Below are 20975 nucleotides of genomic sequence, written 5' to 3' on the forward strand. Positions count from 1 at the left end.
AAACTTGTTAGTTAATTAAATCTTATAATCTAAATGTGTGTAGAGTTAATAATCTTTTTCATGCGTTAGAAACTTCTTTGTTGACTAAACTTTTTATCAAGGTATACATTGGTATGATAATAGTCTTTTCATTTGACATTTCAGACCAACTTATGGAATTCTCATAACACTAACGAACGTTATATTTGCCTATTTACTCGGTACGTTTAGTCCCACATTTAGCGGCCTCTAACTATTGTGATTGTGAGTGTTATTAATGCATAATGTTTTATGCCGTAACGGTAGATCAAAGTAACAAGCTTCCTTTGGCTTCAAAACGTGATAGGAGAACGCAAATAACAAGTGGAATTCCTTCTATCTTTGAACCCCCTGTTTTCATTTACTTATTTTACTTTGCACTCTGTTATGTACATTTTCCTTTACTAAGTTGTACTAGCAGCTTGCTGGCTTTCATTATTCTATAAAAAAGAAAATCAAATAAAGATTCAAATATGGTAGTATGGAATTAAGGGCTGCTCTATGCACGTTTATTTTTCATTAGTTACACATACTTAGCACTAAAAGTAAATTATAAAGATTTTTATCTGATGCTAAATTGCTAATCCTTCATTATATATTATAATTGTAAATTATATAAATATAAATAGATGAAGATGGATTTTGAGTACAACATTTCAAGGCCAAGGTTTATCAAAATGCCAACTTCCATTTGGCCATGGATTGTTTTCACGGCCCAAGTAAAACCCCTCTGGTCTAACTAACCAATAACAATGTACAGTACCAAATAACTGTTTGTCACAAAACTCCCAAACATGATCATCAGTCATATCAAAACTTATGTATTTAGAATCCCACCAAAACTCGCCTATAAAGTGAGTCTTTGTACCTATCAAACAAAACGACCAATCGTAGCCCCCACCGTAAGGAAGTGTATGATTTCCAAGATCATCGTCGTTTGATTTGACATGAAATACGATATCACTAGAGATATCATTGTTTACAAACATGTGCCATTCAGTAAATATAACACAAGACTTTTCTACTGACTCTGCCGTAACACAAGGATTTGAAGTTATTAATGTGAGTAAGAAAAAGGCGACTAAAACAGTACGCATTTGAATTGTATCCGAAATCCACCTTCACAACGAATACAAAGCTGGTTTTCAAGGTGTTTGTAACAAGTACCCATTTTCTCAATATATAAAGCTCTCTCTCCATCTCTCCTTTTTTCGTTATTTTATACGAAAGTCAAATGGAAATTTAAAGAGCTTTAATTTTAGGTTCTTTTGTAATGTTACTCTTTAATATTATCACAACTTTAATAGTAATAATATATAAACATTAAAGTTATATATTTATTAAAAAAATAATATGGTAGCATTCATTTCAGATTAGTTAACATTTGAGTTATAGAAAGCAATGTATGATAGAAACCAATGCATTAAAGTTATATATTTATTAAAAAATGATATAACTTATTAAACATTGGCCTTAAAATTTAACCTTGTAAAACTACAAAATAATGACACATGGGTTTTATTAAATACTTTTCTTAATTTTATTTTTTGATTTTTGTTCAAATGTTATCCTCTTATATTTAAGAAACTATTAAGCTATTTTTTTTAAAAAATTATCATTTCCCAACATTTTATTATGGCCATTTGATGCATTAGATTTTTTTATGAGAGTTCACTAGAAATATACTCCCGTGATGTGTGTGCTAAGAGTGAAAGTGTTTGGCTCTCTCAATCTACAATAATCAATGGCGATGTAGAAAAAATCTTTAAATTTAAATTTGACTATAAAAAAATTTATATATTTAATGTGTTAGAATTGATAAATCTTTATTTTATTACATATCAATGACTTAGCATATGTAATTATGTATGGTTGTCATATCAATGCTTTGATGACATACCATATTTTTCCTTCTTTATAACATAAGCGAGATGTATAATATAATTTTTATAGCGTGGTACATATGGGTAGGTTAGAATTGTGGGGGCATAAGAGGTTTTTATTCACGGATTCATATTAATGATTAGGTTTTATAGAGCTTTTTATGTAAATATTAATAATATACGAGCATGGTACCCACGCGTTTCGGCGGATATCATGGATGGTGATGGCTGGGATGTTGGTGATGATGGATGATGGAGGTAGTTATTGATGGAAATAAAGGGCGTGTGTGTTGTTTTGTTATATAGAAAGAGAAAATATTTTGTTTGTTGTTTTGACAGAGAAAATGAGGATGTTTGTGTTTTGTTTTAAGGGGAAAAATAAGTTGGTAATTTTTCATGTCCTGGAAATTTTAAACTTTTAACACCACCCTTATAATTTTTATAAGGTAGTAAAGATATAATTTTACCCTTTTTCCAAAAACATAGATATCATCATAATAAACAAAAAGTAATAAACTCGATTTAAGAGTTTATAGATAAATCATTTCTTTATATATATCATATAAAATATTTTACAAGATTTTAATTCCAAGGTAGCTCAAAATGCCAACTTCCATTGGGCCATGGATTATTTTCCCGGCCAATGTAAAAACCTTCGGGTCTAACTAACCAATAACAATGTCTCATACCAAATATTTGTTTGTCACACATTTCCCAAACATGATGATCAGCCAAATGAAACATTGCATGATTTGAACCCCACCAGAACTCCCCGGTAAAGAGCGTCTGTGTACCTATATTACAAAAATTCCAGTCATAACTTCCACCGTGAGCAAGTGTATGATTTCCGAGATCATCGTCTTTCGATTTGACATGAAATACGACATCATTAGAGATATCATTGATCACAAACATGTGCCATTCATTAAATATAATACAAGAACGTTTTATGGATGATCTTGCAATGACATAACTACTTGAAGTGGCTGCGATGTAGAACAAAAAAATGACTAATAGGAAACGCATTTGAATATGTTTTAGATAAAGTTGCACACCTAATACAAAGTTGGTTGTCAAGGTTTTTGTAACGATGTTCGATGTATTTATATATGGATGTTTCTTTCTTCAATTCTTATCCTACTAGGCTATTACATTGCAAAACCAACGTGGGAATTTAATGCAAAACATTTTCAATTCCTTTTATTATTTTTTTTTAAAATGTATTTACTACAAAAAGCTCAATAATCTATACTATATTATACAAAAAGCTCAATAATCTATACTATATTATAAAAAGAATAGTCTCATATTAAAAGTTACATGGAGTCAAATGTTTAAAATACTCTTAAAGATATATTACATTATCTTTTAAAATATCTTCATTGACCATTTACATCAATTACCTTTACATCAATTATCTACACCACTCGACGCCGTCTCTACCACCAATAGTCGGCCCCACCACCACACCATCGTCGCCACCAATACCGCCGCATTGCACGGGTACCGTGCGAGTAACAGATATATACAAATCAAAGTTCAAAACTGTACTAGAGGAAATGACTTTATAGCATTTATTGTATGATATAAATATAGTAAGTTATATATTTACTAGTTTATAATTCTGGTTTTACCCAATACCCAAAATCTTGAGTTTGATACTTAGGGATGTAAATTTTTGAGATTTTTCCTTTGAATATTTATGATCGTCCATGGTCAACATCTCATTGTATAGGGCACGTGCTAAGACTTCAACATTATATAGTGAAGTTTTCCTGATATCGTATCCTGACTGAATGTTCGGAAAAAAATGATGGAAAAATATAAACTTTTCTGTTAAATTGTGTCAAAATTGAATATGTTTTTTAATGAACTTTATCACGTTTCGTTTCATATAATATCTTTTTAATAACATATAAAATGCAAATAAATAAATAAATTTTAATAAATGTTAATAAGACTGGCGCGATGTGTCGTATTTTAATGTTGAAAGAAAGAACTTTTATATTGGCGTTGATCGATACACGTTAACATAAACTGAATCATTTGTAATAACCTTTGATAAATATTGAAAAAAAAAAAAAAAAAAAAAAAAAAAGAAACCTATCATAATCTTAGTTTCGAAATTGTTTACAGATCTATAAGGTTGCCGGAACACCGCAAATCAAGAAAAAACCGATCAAGTGCGGTTGTACATGTCAGAAAATCAAGAAAAATCCTAACACCGGATCCCAACTCATCACATACTCATCCCTTTAACAAAGTGATCAAACGGATGCACTAACGATGCATTGGTGCTTGTAGCATCAGTTTACTCTTTATAGGCCAACCAATGAGGCAATCGATGCCTCGCATTGGGAGTGTTCTTATGTAAAGAGAATAAAATTAAGATAAAAATCAACCAAAATCGTAATCTAATTAGTAAATACAATTTTTCCTTCATATAATAGAAAATTTTATAAGTCTTATCACTTAACAGACTCGGATGAAAGATACTGATTAATTATTGCCCTCCTATAGTCCTATGTCACACACAAATCACACCCAAACCAAACCGAACACTTGAAAAGACCCAAACCTGATGGCTCTTTAATGCTATATTATCAGCCATTCTACCAAGCAATCTTAATCAGTGACCATTAGCTAACTTGGTGCCTTTTTGGTGGGTTTTTTTTGAATAAAATCTCCGGTACTTGGAGTCAACTTCACAAAGTCCTTGCCACCATATCTATGTTCCAAGATGACATTATGTAAAAATAGAGAGAAATCAATTATTGATAATTTATATATGTTGGCATGTATTACACTTAAAATGGAAGTAAACGATTAGCCTCTTACAATATCACACCTGAACCAAAGCAAAACAAACACTTACAAAGACCCAAACCTGATGGCTCTAAATGCTACATTATCTGCCAATCAATCTTAATTAGTGACCATTAGCCAACTTGGTGGTCTTTTTCGAATAAAATCTCCGGTATTTGGAGTCCACTTCAGTGAGGTAGTAGGTGCCTGGAGCTAGAAGTGTAGTGTCTTTGCTAGTCACAAAGTCCTTGCCACCATATCTATGTTCCATCAACTTCATGAGTTCGACAAATTTTTCTGGTGAAAGCTACACACAAAAAAGTTGATCATACGCAAGTGCATGAAATATATAAAAGATCAAAATAAAATAAATGTAGGAAATATAGGAATGGGCATTTTGGTGAATAAATTACAAGTAAAAGAATACCTCGGTCCTTCTCTCCAACTTCTCGTCAACATTCATAACCTTTGCGATGTTTGACAAACTAAAAGGTGCTTTGCCCTCACTAAGATGCAATGAAAACATTGTGGCAGCTAGTCCACTTCCATATGAGAACATCACGACCCTATTGCCATCCTGAAAGAAACAAAGATATATATTTATATGGACTTGACTCTTGATATATGATGTGAAATTAACAATTGCTCCCGCAACAAAAAAAAAAGAGCCAAAATCGTTACCAGAGAGCTATTCTTGGTATGAATTAGGGAAGCAAAGGCTGCATATATAGAAGCTGTGTACATGTTTCCAACTTGCTTGTTGATCAAAGTTCCGGGTTGGACCTTTTTATCATAATGGGGTTTTGCCACTTGTTGAGATGCCTGCCAACAAGAACAAACCTATTAATTCCCCGCCCATGAGATTCATAAACAACTTTAGTTGAAGTTTATAAAGATTGATCTTTAAGAAAATCATAATACAAAGAAATGCATCAAGCGATAATAAATATACCTTTTCAAGATCACGGTTTTGGTAACGCTCGTCACCAGTTAAAGATGTGAACTGTCCTAGCTTCTCTTTGGCAGACTCGTCAACAGAACTGAAAACATCAAATGTTGCCATGTTTAATGGAATAATAAAGCAAATATGATATAAATTAGTAAATTCAACACTCACCTGGCGTTATTAACAACATCACTAAAAACTAATCGAGCAAAGCTCTTCTGTACAAGCTGCACAAATTCAAAGGAAAGTTAAAACTACAGCTGTAAACTCTGTAACAAGAAATATCCCTGTTCAAAAAATTACCTTGTTATATGGAGAGTGAAATACAAAATAGTCAGCATCAGCAATAGAAAATAGTTTTCCTTCCAACTTTTCATACCTAATGTGTGCAAAATCATGTTCAGACATCATGACAAACAATATATGTGGAGCTTTTGACACACTGATACCAACTTACTTCTGACAATATTTCTTGTAGCAAGACTCGAGTGCCATGAGATAACATGTTTGAGAAAGCTTTCCATCAACAACCTAACATATACAATATCATAGTTATATGAGTAACAAACATGTAAGGATTTGCAAACAAAATATCATAAGCATTTAACAAATGTAGGTTACAAAGATCAAGTAATACCGGATATTCACTAGCAAGGTCAGGCTTATAAAAGTCATAAACATGTGACATATGACTTGCCCTGAACTTGCTTTCAAATGCAATAGGGGCATCTGGTCCTATCAGCATTGCAATAGCAGCTGCACCACCAGTAGGCCGAGCGGGCCCCTCTGCATACACCTAATACAACATGCTTATGGTAAGCAATCAAAAAAATCTGTTCATAAAATAGATTTGTGAAATTTTTGTAATTCTTCAAGACATGAGTCATACGACTCACCGCGCTGTCTGTGCAAACAACCAATCCATAGCGTCCGTCCCATGAGTTACTTTCCACCCAATTCACACAGTTCAATAATGCTGCAGTTCCACCATAGCAAGCATTGGTTGAATCGACACCTTCAATGTCAGTATTTCCACAGTCCTGCAAGTGTACCAATATATAAGTTTCAACAGAAAAACTACCAGCAATAACAAACAATTAGAAAGATCCTGTTAATACTTAATACCTCAAAAATATCCATAAGAAAAGTCTTAATGGATTTGCTCTTGTCTATAACAGTTTCACTGCCTACTTCCAGCCGACCAATTTGTTTTGGACTGACCTCATATTTCTCAAGTAGTGAAGCGACAACCGTCAATCTGAAAATAAGGAAAGTAACTATTGTTTCAAGATCTCACCAAGGAATGAAACACATTGTTTAACCTTCATATAGATGCATAAGTTACAAGCATTGAAGTTTCATCATTATTGATTATTTTTAAGTTAAAATTTATAAATATGTTAATCCGTGTTACAATCACAGATACATTGGTGGTTACAAGTACTCAGTAATTGGTGATGATTGTTATGCAAAAAAACTTGTGAGCGACTACAACTACCCTGCAACCAATAAACATCATGATGAAGGACTAACCCCATGGAGATGACGTCTTCCACCTCAGAACAAAACGCCATGCAGTCTTGTCCAAGTCCAATGGTGTATTTTCCTTTACTAACTCCATCAAAATCCTCTAGGGTATCCTGCATAAATAAGTAACCGAATAAAAAAATAAAAACCAGTTAAGTAAAGATTTTGCTTACAAGTAAACCTCAGTCAAAGGCCACACATAAACAACACACCATTGTCTTCTATTTTACTTGCACAACATATTAAAACAAGGTAACAAGCAATCCATCGTACTCAACATTCTTTACAAGGTAAAGTTAAGAATTAGATTACATAACGTGTAATTCAAATAATAGGCCCGAACAAGTCCATTTTGCACCTCAAATTCTTTGGTAATGAGAAATCTTAGCGTCGAAATCAATAATTTCTTCCCTCACGACTAAGTTGCAACTTTCAGCTATATAGCAAAATCTCTAAGCATTAAGCAAAGGCTCTTTTTTGTCTCTCTTCTTACAAATTTTGTTAATCAAGGTTCCTAAACTATAATGAAATTAAATTTGATCCACAACGTTTTACCTTGTTGGTTTACGAGTATAAATTAATTAACCTACGTGCAATCCCAAACACCCCCTTACATTATTTTCTCAATACATACAGCACCTTCGGCAACGTTAACATGCTAGTTACGACCTGAATGGATTTATGGCCTGACTTGGCATTGTCAAAGTGGAAACTAAGATGTTATCTTCCATATGGTCTGGCTTAATAATATCAAGACTTTAATGGTACAAGGGCGTGTTTGTTTTTTGGGTATGAGCAAAATGGGAATCAAACCTACAAATTGTGATTTATGTTGCATTTTGGCTATGGATTTGATAGTAGGTGGAGCGGGTTTATTCCAAACCCATGTATATTGGATTCAATCCAAACCTATCAACCAAAAACTTTTACTGACATCAGGTGTTTTGTTTAAGGTTTGGAATGAGGTTTATGCCCACAAGTTTTTTTTTTTTTTAACAAAAAAACAACCACCATCTTAGTAATTAAACCCATTGTTCCATTTTAATACCCATCAACCAAACACACCCCAAATGTACGGCAATTAACAGCAGAGACAAAGACATCAAAAACAATATCATAAGCAAATAATAATAATTTTAAAAAAAAAAAAAACACCATGTTTGCAGTAGTTTTAGTACTAGTTGTAGCAGTTTAATGCATATAAACAAATTACCTGCTTGATACAAGTAGGAGGAAAGTAGATTTCCATGGCGAGAATTCCAACATTTTTGGGAGACATTTTTTTGTTTTGAAACTGTGAAAAACGATGATGAGATTAAAAATAATAATCAGGGAACAAAGATCTCGATTAGAATTTTAATTGTTTATTGTGAGTATGTGTGCTGTATGTATATTTGGCAGAGGGGAGGGGGGGTGGGGAAGGAGGGTCACAAACTCACAATGGCACATGCGTCTGTAGTTCGATACATATATATATAAACATTTTTTTATTTTATTTTTTATGTACCAAAAAGTTAAAGAATAAAAAAAAACAAGTGTTACGAGGAGCTTGTTAAATTTGACTTTTCTGATGTTTTTCGGTTCGAATATTTCAGTTCAATGTGTTAAACTCAGCATTTGAATTGTAAGTAATTCTTTCTAATATTTGGTTTTATATTTCTAGATTTAAAGTTAAAAGGTATTATTATTATTAATTTATATGATAAGATGAGGCATAAATTATATGATAAATTTGTAGCTATGATGGTTATATGTATACTTTAATGTGTTAGATCTAATCAACTCAATATTTTTCTTTCATAAAAATTTAATGTATTTAATAATCATCTTGGTTGAATCGTGCAATTTAATTAATTTATCAGTTTTCAGTTATCAAACCAGTAAAAAAATAAAAAATAAAAAATAAAAGAAAAAAACCTTATACTTTTTCCATTTATTCATTTAATTTACATAATTGCCACTTCTATTGGTTAAAACTTTAAATTTTGTGTTGGGTACTAATGAACTTTCAAGTTTCTAACAATCAAACTCAAACATGACTCAACTTTGTTCAACTTTATATCTTATTGAGGATGATCTCGAGCATAAAAACATATCCAAAATTTAAAACTAATCGAAATCGTTATTAACAAGGTCTATGAACCATACAAAACACAATGTGGGAGGGGATGCATTGCGACTTTGGACAACACACACATATGCCAGAAGCCAAGAGGAGATTGGAATTTGGAATAGGTTACACTTGAATGAAAATAATTTGTGGTGGTGTGCTCTGTTTTAATAAATTAACTTGGTGGTGTGCTCTATTTTATGATTTAAAAATATGTTACCTACATTGATAATTTTTTTAAGGTTCGCTACTATACCTGTATCGAACAAAACTCAAAAAAGTACGTCACTTAATTTTTGGTGATCATTATTTCCACTTAAAGAAAACATAAATGTATTAGTCAATCAATAGCCGAAACCTTCTACAATCAAACCTCAAATTAAATTATATTATATAGATAATATAAACCTTTGAAGAATTGATTTCAACAAGATTTAACACCTACTATATCTATAACTCTTGTAAAACAATAGTTAACCAAGCATTTTAAAGCCCTCTTGCAATCTAAAACTAATTTGAAAAATTGCCATATAAGATTTTATCCTATGTATCAACTCCATATTTTTCTTTGAATAAACTATATATTTAGAAAACAAATGAACGTATATATGTTAAAATAAATAAATAAATAAATATATATTATAAGAATTTAAGATCTTCTCATTAGATAAAATGATATCTTTTCTTTAGTTTAAAAAATCACGTCTATACCTAATGATATTTCATTATTTTTTTATTCAACATTTATATGAGGTTTCTTTCGTTTTTTTATGGTGATTATATGAAAGTTTGCTCAGGCAGTTGGTTAGTTAAAACTCTCATTGCATTAATCATTAGTGACAATATTTAAAGTTTATAAGTTTTTTTATCACCACTAAATTATATTCATCTTATATGAGTTTAGAATTTTGTATAATATCATAACTTTCTGAAAGAGTTATGTTAATTCTTTCGTTCATATCACTATGAAAATTATGTACAATTTTTGGTTTAATTCTTTTATTTTTTTGAACTTTATGATAATGGTTAATATAATCTCTTTTTTCTTTTGTTTTTTAACAATACATTTTTTTTCATTGTGATGATGAGAAAAATATTATGATGGTAGACGAAGAGTTAGTTTAAAACAAGTGTATATAACAATTAGTTTAATGATTGGATAATGAATACGTTATTGCTAATTTAATTAAGTGAAACTAAATAGATTGTTCGTCCATATATTTTTTTTACGATCATTATTAATCCATTCCATTAACTCATTTATTCATATATTAAGCGTTTCATTAAAAAAATTTTAAGCAAGTTTAACTCAAATCTCACTTTATTTAGCACCTTTTTAAAGCAGCCGCACATCGTGCGGGTAAAAAAATCCTAGTTATATATATTTCTATAACAAAACTTATAACTTCTATCGATTTTAAGAACTTAATGCATTTAATCAAATTTTATGGTTTTTACTTAATAAACAAAAATAATCGTTAATTACCTATATTTTACTTAATATATAAAAATATTATTTATACATTCAACTACTTAATATATTCAAAACTTAATAACTAAAAAAAATAGACCTTATCTATAATCCATTTTTTTTTCATGTTATATTGGAATACTGTAAATAGTATAGTTTTATAGATGGTGTACTTTTTGTTCTTTACACTTATATTACCATTTTTTGTTTCAAAATTTATGGTACAATAACTATACATTTCCTTAAGTTTATGGTAGTTGTTGACATAATTGGTTCAAGTCTGTCCTGTTATTGTCTCCGGCCAAAGACCGAGTACAAAGCTAGTTACAAAATAAAAAGTGTCAAAGGTCATTAACTCATTCATTTTATTATAACTTAATTCTGATAGTGTCTTATAAATAAAAAAGCATTTTCATAATTTAATAGATAATATAAAATATTACCCATATAAATTAAACATATAAATGTAACTTAATAATACTCTTTTATAATTCATTAAGATTATCATTTCCAAAAAAAAAAAATATATAATAAATTACGTTATTCTTTCAAAACACCTGCAAGAACCACCAAAAATTCATCAAATGGCACCTTTAGATATTATTTACTTCATCATATTTTTATTTTTTTTGGAAAATGATTAATCCTCTTACTTATCCTCCTAATACATAATTACATGACAAGTGTACTCCATTAATTCCCTCTCTTAATCTAATCCATTAATTTTGCCAAATGTCACTTAGAAGGATTTTTAGGAGGTTTATTTAGGAGGACTAATCATTTCCCCTTTTTTTTGAACAGCAGTGGTGATTAGACTCAACGGCATGCATATTCATCGTCCGGTAAAAATCGACCACGTCACCAGCACAGTCAATCCGAGGGTATGACTGATGGTGGAAGTCCTGCTACTGTTTTGGATGAAACTAGCTAAATGCTAGAGAAAACCCTCGTGCCCCACCTCATTGGCAAGGACTTCCTAATGTGCATTTCAAAGGTTTCGACCCCGTGACCAACATTTAACTGAAAGACATAAAGAACATTAAATGTTCAGTTGGACGAACTCAAAGACTACTTCATCATATTGTGTGAACACTATGCTTATTTTTTAATATAAACAACGTATCACCGTTAAATGCATATATACACAAAAATTATAATTTCTTAACGGTTAGTAAATTTTCAAACAAAACATGTAAGAAGGGTGTTAATATAGTTAATTATTAGATTTAATCTCATGTACAATGAATTGTTAAATAAATGTAAATAAATAAATCTTATATATTCGAAATTAAAAATATATAAAAATTCAAACTAGATAATTACCAAAAAACAATTTTTTGATATATCTTTAATATACCAATAATATATTTTATTTTTTAGGATATGGATATAAAATTATAAATTATTATGTGTATTGAATTACCAGCACCAATTGAAATATAGACTAGTTCTAGATTTTTTTATGGAAATATGTTATTAAGAATTTATTTATTAATAATTATGAAAAGCTAAAAATTGTTAATTATAATTAAATTAAGTATTTGTAAGGTTTATTTTATAATAAAAAAATAAAAAATGTAAATTAATAAGACTATTTCTATATTTAATAAATAAAATTTATATAGACTCATATTTTCTAATTAATATTTATAATAACAAAAGTTAATTTGAAATAATTGAAAATTGTGATTAATCGATAAATCATTAAAACAAGTGTCCTGATTGAATAATGAGAATACTAGTAAGTACTTTTCCCTCTTCTTCAAGCAAGGGTTCATGTGTAAATTTTGGTATTCAACTAAAATTACCCAAAATACTGCACTCCAATCTCATTTTAGGTAAAACAAAAGTTTTAAACTCCGTTTATAATTTCAGTATGGTTGTATGGACTTTCTTTCTACTAAACTTATAAAACGTCTATAAATATGGATAGTATTTGACAAGTAATGAAAAGTCCATAAACATGGATGACATGGTCACCATAAAACGGCACTAAAAAGTAAAAACTATCCATTGTTGATCCTCTAGTGCAAGTCATTGAAATGATTTCAGCTAGAATGAGAAGAAACCAAAAAAAAGGACAAGTACATTGAATGGCTGTGGCTACTTTATTAGTTAAATAAGTTCCCCTGTGTCTATAAAGTCAACAAACGATAGTAGCTCGACAATAAAAATATACATATTTTTTCTTATTTTCTGGTTTTGAAGGCAATTAATTTTTTTCGTACAAACAACATAAGACAAAGACACAAAGTACATCTTCCTGCCGCGGGATTCAAAATCCAATAAAAACATCAAATTGTTTATTGCTTACTATCGTTTTCCATAGTTGCTTGTATATTTTGATTATTTTTTTCTTAGTTTCATTATAATAAAATGAAAATATTAACTTCGAAACTATGACAAACTCTACAAGTTTGGATGATCATATTTAATTTACCTATGATTAATTCAAAATCAAATCAAATATTAGTGTAGTCGTATAGAACAACTAACTAAAAAAGTTTCATAGTGATATTTTGTTGACAATCAAGTCAAAGACTTTTACTGATTATTCAAAGTATGCTTGAATGGATCGTAAGCCGACATGGCGTCATAATTTCATTAAGATTCTATTTACAAGATTTTTTGATAATAGTTAATTTTAAGACCTATCTATCTATATCTATATCTATATCTATATCTATATCTATATCTCTAATAAAACAATAGTTATCCTATCTTTTTAAAGTTATCTAACTCAACTTAAAGCTATTTTTAGATTTTGCCACATAAGATATTTTCTTTGCGTCATCTTTATGAATTTTTCCCATTTAATATATACTACATTCCTTTTTTGTTACAATATCAATAAAAAAAATCACAACATATTATGAATAAATTAATCAATTTTTAATTTATTTCCAAATAAATAATTGCTAGTACCTTTTTTCCAATATATAAATTTGTTAATTACTAACATATAGAAACGTCTATATCAATATGTGTTTTATACTAAATCAATATAACAAGTTTATTTCACAAATTTGTTGTTGCTAATTGTTTGTATGTATTCTAATATTTTGTTTGTCCACTCATTTATGCAGTGGATTTGACTATTAAGAAAATTTTGAATATTTGATTTTTAAATATTTTCAATTATTTTATATAATTTTTTTTATCTAAACGTTGCTTATTAGAGATTTTATTGATTCAATACTAAAAGTTTTAAAAATATAATTCAAGAGCCGCGTATCGTGCGAGGTAAAAATCCTTGTAATAAAAAATAAATATGTAACTAATTGAATTTTTTTAGTTAAAGGGTAAAGTTCTTTCCTCTTCTAAAAGAGCGTATTGGTTCAAATTTTGTTATAAATAAGTATTTTAATTGATTTTTCAAAGTATATATATATATAGATGTATAGATATAGATATGTTTGTACACATAGATTTTAATCAACCACATGAAAAATTTGCTAGTCACATATATTCATGATCGTCATGTACGTTGTTAATGAATGCCTATATAAGGCTATATGTTCACTCACGATGGACTTAATTAGAATGAAATATGAAAATGTCTTTTTCTTTTGACAAAAAAATAAATGAATTAATTACCTATTTCTTAGCAGAGAAAATATTTTACCCTTTACTAAAAAAACCTTTAAATAATTGAGCAACGAAAGTATTTTACCCTTTAATTACATCTACCTTTACTCAAATATACCTTTCATTTATTTACTTTTTTTAGCAAGAAAAGAAGTTTACCTTTTATTTAATTATTATTAATGAACGGCAGTGGTTAAATTCCAGCATTACCGAGCTTATTATTTTATGCTCAAACACTCTTTAGTCTTTAATATTATTCTATATAGTGTGTGGAAATAAAATTCTGAATATTACACCTATAGAGTGTAGAAATAATTCTAATCTGGATTTTATACATATCTAATATCTAATATAAAATGGGATTATCTTAAAGACTATTAATATCATTTAATTTGCATCTCACATTCAAAGGGCTGGCTTTTTATATTATCATGTGCCAAATTAAAAAAGAATATGGTGTGAGCATAGGATTTTCCCATATAAAACATAAACACATCTTGTTTAAGCCTCTATACAATAAAACTATTGGTATATCAAAATTGTAAGAAAAGACTAATCGAACAAATATCGATTTCTTCCTAAACATTTTGAACTTCCCCTTAAGTTTCCTGTTAGTTGCTTGGACTCCAATTTGAAACAAATAATTCATCACCACCTTTTAAAGAGAAATCTACTTCAAAATTCAAATCTCCAATATAAATCAACGTGAGCCCAAAACCAAGTTGGGCCTTGTATGGTTGGTGAGTGTACTGATCCACTGAGTGTGACTGGTGACTGACTGACTGGTGATATCACATTTGAATAGTTGGATATCTGGATTAGAAGCATATGTTGAGTAAACATGTTAGTATTTGGTACTTCGTGTATAGTTTTTACAAATTAATGTATAGTCACCCTTGAATTATGCTTATTTTCCAAACTCTTGGAAGTACCTGGTAGAAAAGGAATCATAAAAAAAAAATTGTAATAGAGAATAAAAATAGTGAAAATAAAAATGAGTATTAGAAAAGAAAAAAATTCTATTGTATGATACGAACTAAAAAATTAATAAGAAAAATATAAAATTATAATTAATATTGAAATTCACTTTTCTATAAAAGAAAAAACTCTTTCTAACCAAACAAGAAAAGTCATTCCATTACTTTCCACCCATTTTCATTCTATTTATATTTTTATTAAACACCCCTTTGGCCCTTTTATTTGTGGACATTCGGAGTTTTAAGGAACGTACACATACATTGTACCCAGACGAATTTTACAAAATGAGCTTCTAGTGACGCATATCTATACTCCCTAATAAAGCACATATCTATACTCCCTAATAAAGCAAATTTCCCCACCATCCTCTTAAATATTTCTGACTTTGAAATTCCTTATTTGCCACCCAAAATTCCTAATAAAGCAGACCACCTTCCCCACTACTGCCGCCGCATTGCGCGGGTACCATACTCGTTAAACTTAACACTAGTATTTGTATTTCTACTACCTTTTATTTATTTATTAATTTTATTTTTTGCTCCAAAATAAGTTACCCATTAATGCGCGTCACTAATTAAACTTTCCTTAATTGATACACCCGAAACATTTTAATTGGACGGAGCTAAATGATCATAATGTTGATCGGAATCTTTTGAAGCGGTAAGTATTAACATATAGGCATGAAATCATTTACGGGTAATAATTGTGCGATATTCATATGTGCGATTGTACAAAAACCTGATCGATATATTGCATGAGATCATTAATATCAACTATCAATAACAAGCTATCAAGAACTAGCTTAAATCTAAGTGATGCGATATATATACCTAATTAACAAAATGTGAATTGAATGGATTAAGTTCGACGATCTACTTCAAAATTAATGTATGGCCGGCGTACATTAGGGAATAAAAAGTGCTCTTACGTAAAGGAATCGATAAGTGGACATACCATGTAGAAAAAACTTGCACACAGGCAAAAGCCTTTATTAGTTTTATACAAACTCTTGAATCTTGATGATACTCTATGTGATCAATGCGTACTATACACAACTTAATGATTAGTTTTCTTGATTGTAAACAAAGTAGTCAAAGGGCAACTCTCCTTTGGCGGTTAAGTTAATTTGTGCTGGAGCAAAAATTAATGTCTTTGTTTTAACACTAATACATATATATAAAACTGCCAAAGGGGAGAAACCCTACAACTAATTTGCTTATCAGTATAGAAGATAGTATAACCTCACCTTGTGGTTGTGACCTTATGTATTGTGAGTTTTTGATGATCACACTTTAGAATTCGATTACTAATTAGAGGTTATATATATATATGTGTGTGTTTCTTTTGAAGTATAAACCGTTTGCGCCTTTGAGGACATAGGATATACCTATGGTTTATGCCATGGATATTATCCCCCATTAGTGGGGGAGACTGGAGAGAGATAGAGAAAGGGGATTCCAAGAAAGGTAAAGCCTCTTCATCTTATGGAAAGGGTTGGATTCTATTTGAAGCTATGTGAATGTGTGGAGATGGATAGGAAGTGATATGTAAAGGTGATAGAAGTAGATGCTTAGTTCAACTTTAAAATGCATAAGCATACCCCCTTTGATCATGAACCTTTTCTAGAGGGCTCACAACGTTCTAGTGGAATTGGCTTGCTATCAGAGCAATAACAAACAGACGATGAGAGACTCCTCTTAACAAGAAACTTAGGCAAATTTTATAATAGTTTTTCTCTTCATAATTATTCAAGATACGTTAATTATGAAAAAAACACGTATTCCGTTAAAATTCAGAAAATGTCTTTTGTGATAGTAAATATTTACAAAACCCTAAACTAATGAATGAAAAAGTTCCAATGTATTGGTATCAACTATCAAGTATTTGAAAATTAACAAATAATTTTTTTGTATGTCCCTGGCCTGCTTATTACACAAATCATATCATAAATGGGTTCGTCCATCGTTTTTTGCAAGTCTCTCTCGCAACATTTTAACTCCCATGTACCTTCCTAGCATCATTACGGTAGCTTGTGGATTAGTTCCAGGAGAGTAATCAAAAGTGGATCCATCAATGACCCGAAGTGCATCCACACCCATAACCCGATACTCTCTATCCACCACTTTGTTAATTTGACACCCTCCATGGTAATGCCATATGGTCATAACCGTATCTCTACAAAATTGTTCTAAAGATCTTGATGCGTTTGCGTGTTTAGGCAACATATTAACAGGTGCATTAGCCGTCATATTTAGAAGAGTTGAGGTTGGGACATAATTGTATCGAAATCTTGAAAATGATCTTGATTCAATTACCTTCTCTATGATTTTAATCCCTTCCACACACCTTTGAAGGTCGCGGGGATCTTTGAAGTAGTTAAATGTGACTGAAGGGTTGTCGTTTGGGTCCATAGATTGAAGCTCAAGATGACCCCTTGAAAGCGGGCCCATTATTTTCTCTAGAAGAAATCCGCCCACGAATGCACTTCGTGGGAGCAACCTCATTGCCTCTATCGCTCTATTTAATGCCTTTTCAGTTCTTTGTTTTGGTGGCAATGTCGAGAGTTGTCCAATCTGAAATCATATTAAGAAAAGTATCTTGATAAGTAGCACTTAATTGACATGAAACTTATGGGCCAGATTTTTAGTTGGGCTTAGCCAAATAGTTAACCGCACCTTTGGAGAAAACATCCCAAAATCTTGATTGGTTTGAGGTTCACTAGCAAAAGGTGCACCACTCGCGCCCTCTATGTAACTTCCATTGCGAGTGATACCAACAACTTGGATGAGAGACACCTCAACGGGTCTAGGAGAAGGAACAAAAACTGCATTCATTGGATTATCGGACATCCCTTGACCCACCAAGGGCTGGTTTAACACCACCGGTATATTACGGGCCTCAAGGTGTTCCTCTGGTCCTATCCCACTCAACATTAGAAGTTGTGGGCTTCCTAGTGCCCCAGAACAAACTATAATTTCATTTTTTGCCCCTCTTCTTAAGTAAGCCCAATGACTCCTCCCCCTTGCATCTGCAAAGATCACCCCATATGCTCTAGGCCTCCCATTCTCTACACATAGAATTACCAAAGTGTCCATCAAAGATCAATGCACAAGTCTAAGGGGCCGTTTGGTTCTCTGAATTTATCAAAATCTGGTGGAATGGAATTTAGAATTCCCTGTGCTAATCTAACATGACAAGGAAGAAAGTTTAATTTCCATTCCACCAAACTACCATAAATTCTGCAAATCAAATGGCTCCTAATGTCTCATTTACAAGAAAATGTATACTAGCTATACTCACCTGCGGCTGTAAATAATATTCTTTGAACGGGTGCATGCAGATAGACGATTATGCTACGAGGATTTGCATAATGAAGTAGATCTGCAGATGAATGTCTACGCCCATTTGAATCAAATATTGTACCACCAACTTTTGTACCATACAAATGGTCTAATGTGTAGCCATTATACGGACGTATGCCAATCTCTAACAAACTATTTCTTACTGCAGATTGCCATTGTCTCAAAGGAGGATGAAATGCCACCATCCTTTCAACCCACCTGTATGACTGATTAACTAGTATTACATCCCAACCGGCGTTGGCTATGTATTCTGAGCCAGCCCGTGAGTAGAACCCAGCATTTAATGCGCTTCCACCTCCTAGAACACGGGCCCTGGCGTTGATGACACCATCTTCTGATACAAAACGTTGAGAGGGGGATCTTGGGGAGAGGTTGGAGAGGACTGCTCCAAAAGCAGATAAGTGAGTGATGTTTGGGTCACGAAATGGGGAACCACCTCGTTCTAGGAGAAGGACAGAGGAGGTTCGGGAGAGTGTGGCGGCTAAAGGGCAGCCTGCAGTGCCTCCCCCGATGATAATGTAATCGTAGTATGACACCATGGGAGCTGTTGTTGCAAGGTGCATGAATGGGAAGCCTATGTGAGAAATCAACGAAATACATTAGTAATGTATATGTTTTTAAAAACCAATCATGCTCAGTTTCTTCAAGAATATCTATATAGAAAACTAATTTTGGGAATGAAATAGTTTGAAAATGAATGTGATACATTTTGTTTTTTCATCCTCTTTTTTTTTTTTTTGTGAACCTGTCCTAATTATTACCTTCTGTCCATGATAAACTAAAGATTATAAGATCGAAGCTCGACCACTCTTCTTTAAACTAGTTGGGTCGATTCAGATAAACTTCTATATCACAGTGCATTTAGTACAACAACAACAACAGGCAGCAAATCATGTCCGGGACATAACAAAAGTTACAGTCTAAACCATCATCGTGAAAACTAATTGTTGGTATTAGTTGGTTCACCAAATAAATGTCTATAAATCTAACAATGAATCAAATTAAACATTAAATTTTATTAAATTATACATGACATCCATTAATATATTTTCCTAAACTACAATGATTATAAGTAATATCTATGCATACAAAAAAGATTACCTCGGCGGCCAAAGCAAAATTCATGAAAGAAATTCAGTAAAAAAACTGCAGCAGCCATATTTTTCCACCACTTCCCTGAAGAACCCATATGTTTTCTGTGTGTATTTTTGGGGTTAACTGTGCATATGTATTTTTGTTTGTTTAAAGGTGCTTAGGTGTGCAACAACACAAAAGAATGATACAATTATAAATAAGGTTTTTATGGAGGTGAAATAAAAGAGTTTTAAGTTGCCAAATATCTGAAGTACAAAGATTTCCTGGTTTAATTTTGTTCTTTATGCTTGAATGTTGTTCAACAATAACACATCCATATGCATACCCAGCATTCTTAAGCACTCTAAAATTTTGTGTGTATTGCCATTAAATAAACAAAACTCTATATATAAGGTGAATATTGAATCTTAAATATATGATTGGCCCAACTGAAGACAGATACAATACGTCACATAGCTAGAATCGAAGAACAAAGAGTGTTGGCTTCACATTTTTAGCAAAACTTTGTCCCTCAAAATGATAAAAGACATGCTGTTCACCCTTCCCTTTTATAGGTGACTGGACTTTAGTCACATCCTTTTTGATGTATATTCAATCGGTTTCCTTGAAAGTACCCTTCTAAAGGATGTGAAATATATATATATGGTGCTCGTTGATACAAGTTGACTTTCGGATCTTGATTTTAGTCAGTGATATGCTTGCCTCTGACATTTGTTATAATTCCCATTTTACTTCAGTGAGATGTAAATATTCTTGGGACTAAAGTCACTAAACTATTTGGCATGTTAGAATTTGTTAGGTACTTGTGTTATCTTTCAATAAAGACCTCTTGAATTTCAAAGTTTAATTACTAATTATTTAATCAATCATATGCAATCATGCATCAGTTTCTTTGGTGTTTTATTCTAGATCATCAAGTTTCTTCTGTGGCCTAAATTACCAACGACATTTGAGTACTTACGAACTTAGGTTGTTGGTGCTCACTGTTTTTCAGTGGTGAATATACTATGTTTTTGTTCTCAAGCAGTCTCTCTACTATCAGGGCGCCCCGACCATACCCCAACTTTGATTGAATTAGTTGTTTGTTTGTTGGTATTTGTCATTGTACTTTATATCTGGCCTTTGAAATAAATTCCGGTTGTTATATAAAAGTTCCAACATTGTTGTTGTAGTATATCCAGTATGTTTTTGT

General features: G+C 31.3%; 2 protein-coding genes across 2 annotated transcripts; both read right to left on the bottom strand.

Moving 5' to 3' along the window:
- Positions 1-4658: 4658 nt before the first annotated feature.
- On the bottom strand, positions 4659-8593 carry LOC122609880 (hydroxymethylglutaryl-CoA synthase). Its single transcript, XM_043782829.1, has 12 exons — positions 8393-8593; positions 7186-7292; positions 6778-6910; positions 6549-6692; positions 6290-6448; positions 6110-6183; positions 5956-6031; positions 5824-5879; positions 5659-5746; positions 5388-5528; positions 5134-5283; positions 4659-5013 (listed from the first exon to the last, which is right to left on the bottom strand). The coding sequence occupies exons 1-12, from the start codon at positions 8456-8458 to the stop codon at positions 4831-4833; spliced, it is 1377 nt and encodes a 458-aa protein (XP_043638764.1). The 5' UTR covers positions 8459-8593; the 3' UTR covers positions 4659-4830.
- An 8676-nt stretch (positions 8594-17269) lies between these two features.
- Positions 17270-19847, bottom strand: LOC122594106 (protein HOTHEAD-like). Its single transcript, XM_043766582.1, has 4 exons — positions 19790-19847; positions 18627-19262; positions 18002-18393; positions 17270-17899 (listed from the first exon to the last, which is right to left on the bottom strand). The coding sequence occupies exons 1-4, from the start codon at positions 19845-19847 to the stop codon at positions 17270-17272; spliced, it is 1716 nt and encodes a 571-aa protein (XP_043622517.1).
- Between the last annotated feature and the right edge of the window lie 1128 nt (positions 19848-20975).

This window comes from Erigeron canadensis, chromosome 1 (assembly GCF_010389155.1).
Source record: "Erigeron canadensis isolate Cc75 chromosome 1, C_canadensis_v1, whole genome shotgun sequence".
NCBI lineage: Eukaryota > Viridiplantae > Streptophyta > Magnoliopsida > Asterales > Asteraceae > Erigeron > Erigeron canadensis.

What these genes read in the sequence shown, in the direction of transcription:
- LOC122594106 (XM_043766582.1), bottom strand. Translation starts at nt 19,847, where the DNA reads ATGGCTGCTGCAGTTTTTTTACTGAATTTCTTTCATGAATTTTGCTTT. An exon ending in ATTTTGCTTTGGCCGCCGAG is followed by an intron (nt 19,263 to 19,789) that starts GTAATCTTTTTT and finishes TTTCTCACATAG; the next exon opens with GCTTCCCATTCATGCACCTT. An exon ending in AATATTATTTACAGCCGCAG is followed by an intron (nt 18,394 to 18,626) that starts GTGAGTATAGCT and finishes TTCTATGTGTAG; the next exon opens with AGAATGGGAGGCCTAGAGCA.
- LOC122609880 (XM_043782829.1), bottom strand. Translation starts at nt 8,458, where the DNA reads ATGTCTCCCAAAAATGTTGGAATTCTCGCCATGGAAATCTACTTTCCT. An exon ending in GAAGACGTCATCTCCATGGG is followed by an intron (nt 6,911 to 7,185) that starts GTTAGTCCTTCA and finishes CCTTATTTTCAG; the next exon opens with ATTGACGGTTGTCGCTTCAC. An exon ending in ATACCAAGAATAGCTCTCTG is followed by an intron (nt 5,284 to 5,387) that starts GTAACGATTTTG and finishes TGTTTCTTTCAG; the next exon opens with GATGGCAATAGGGTCGTGAT.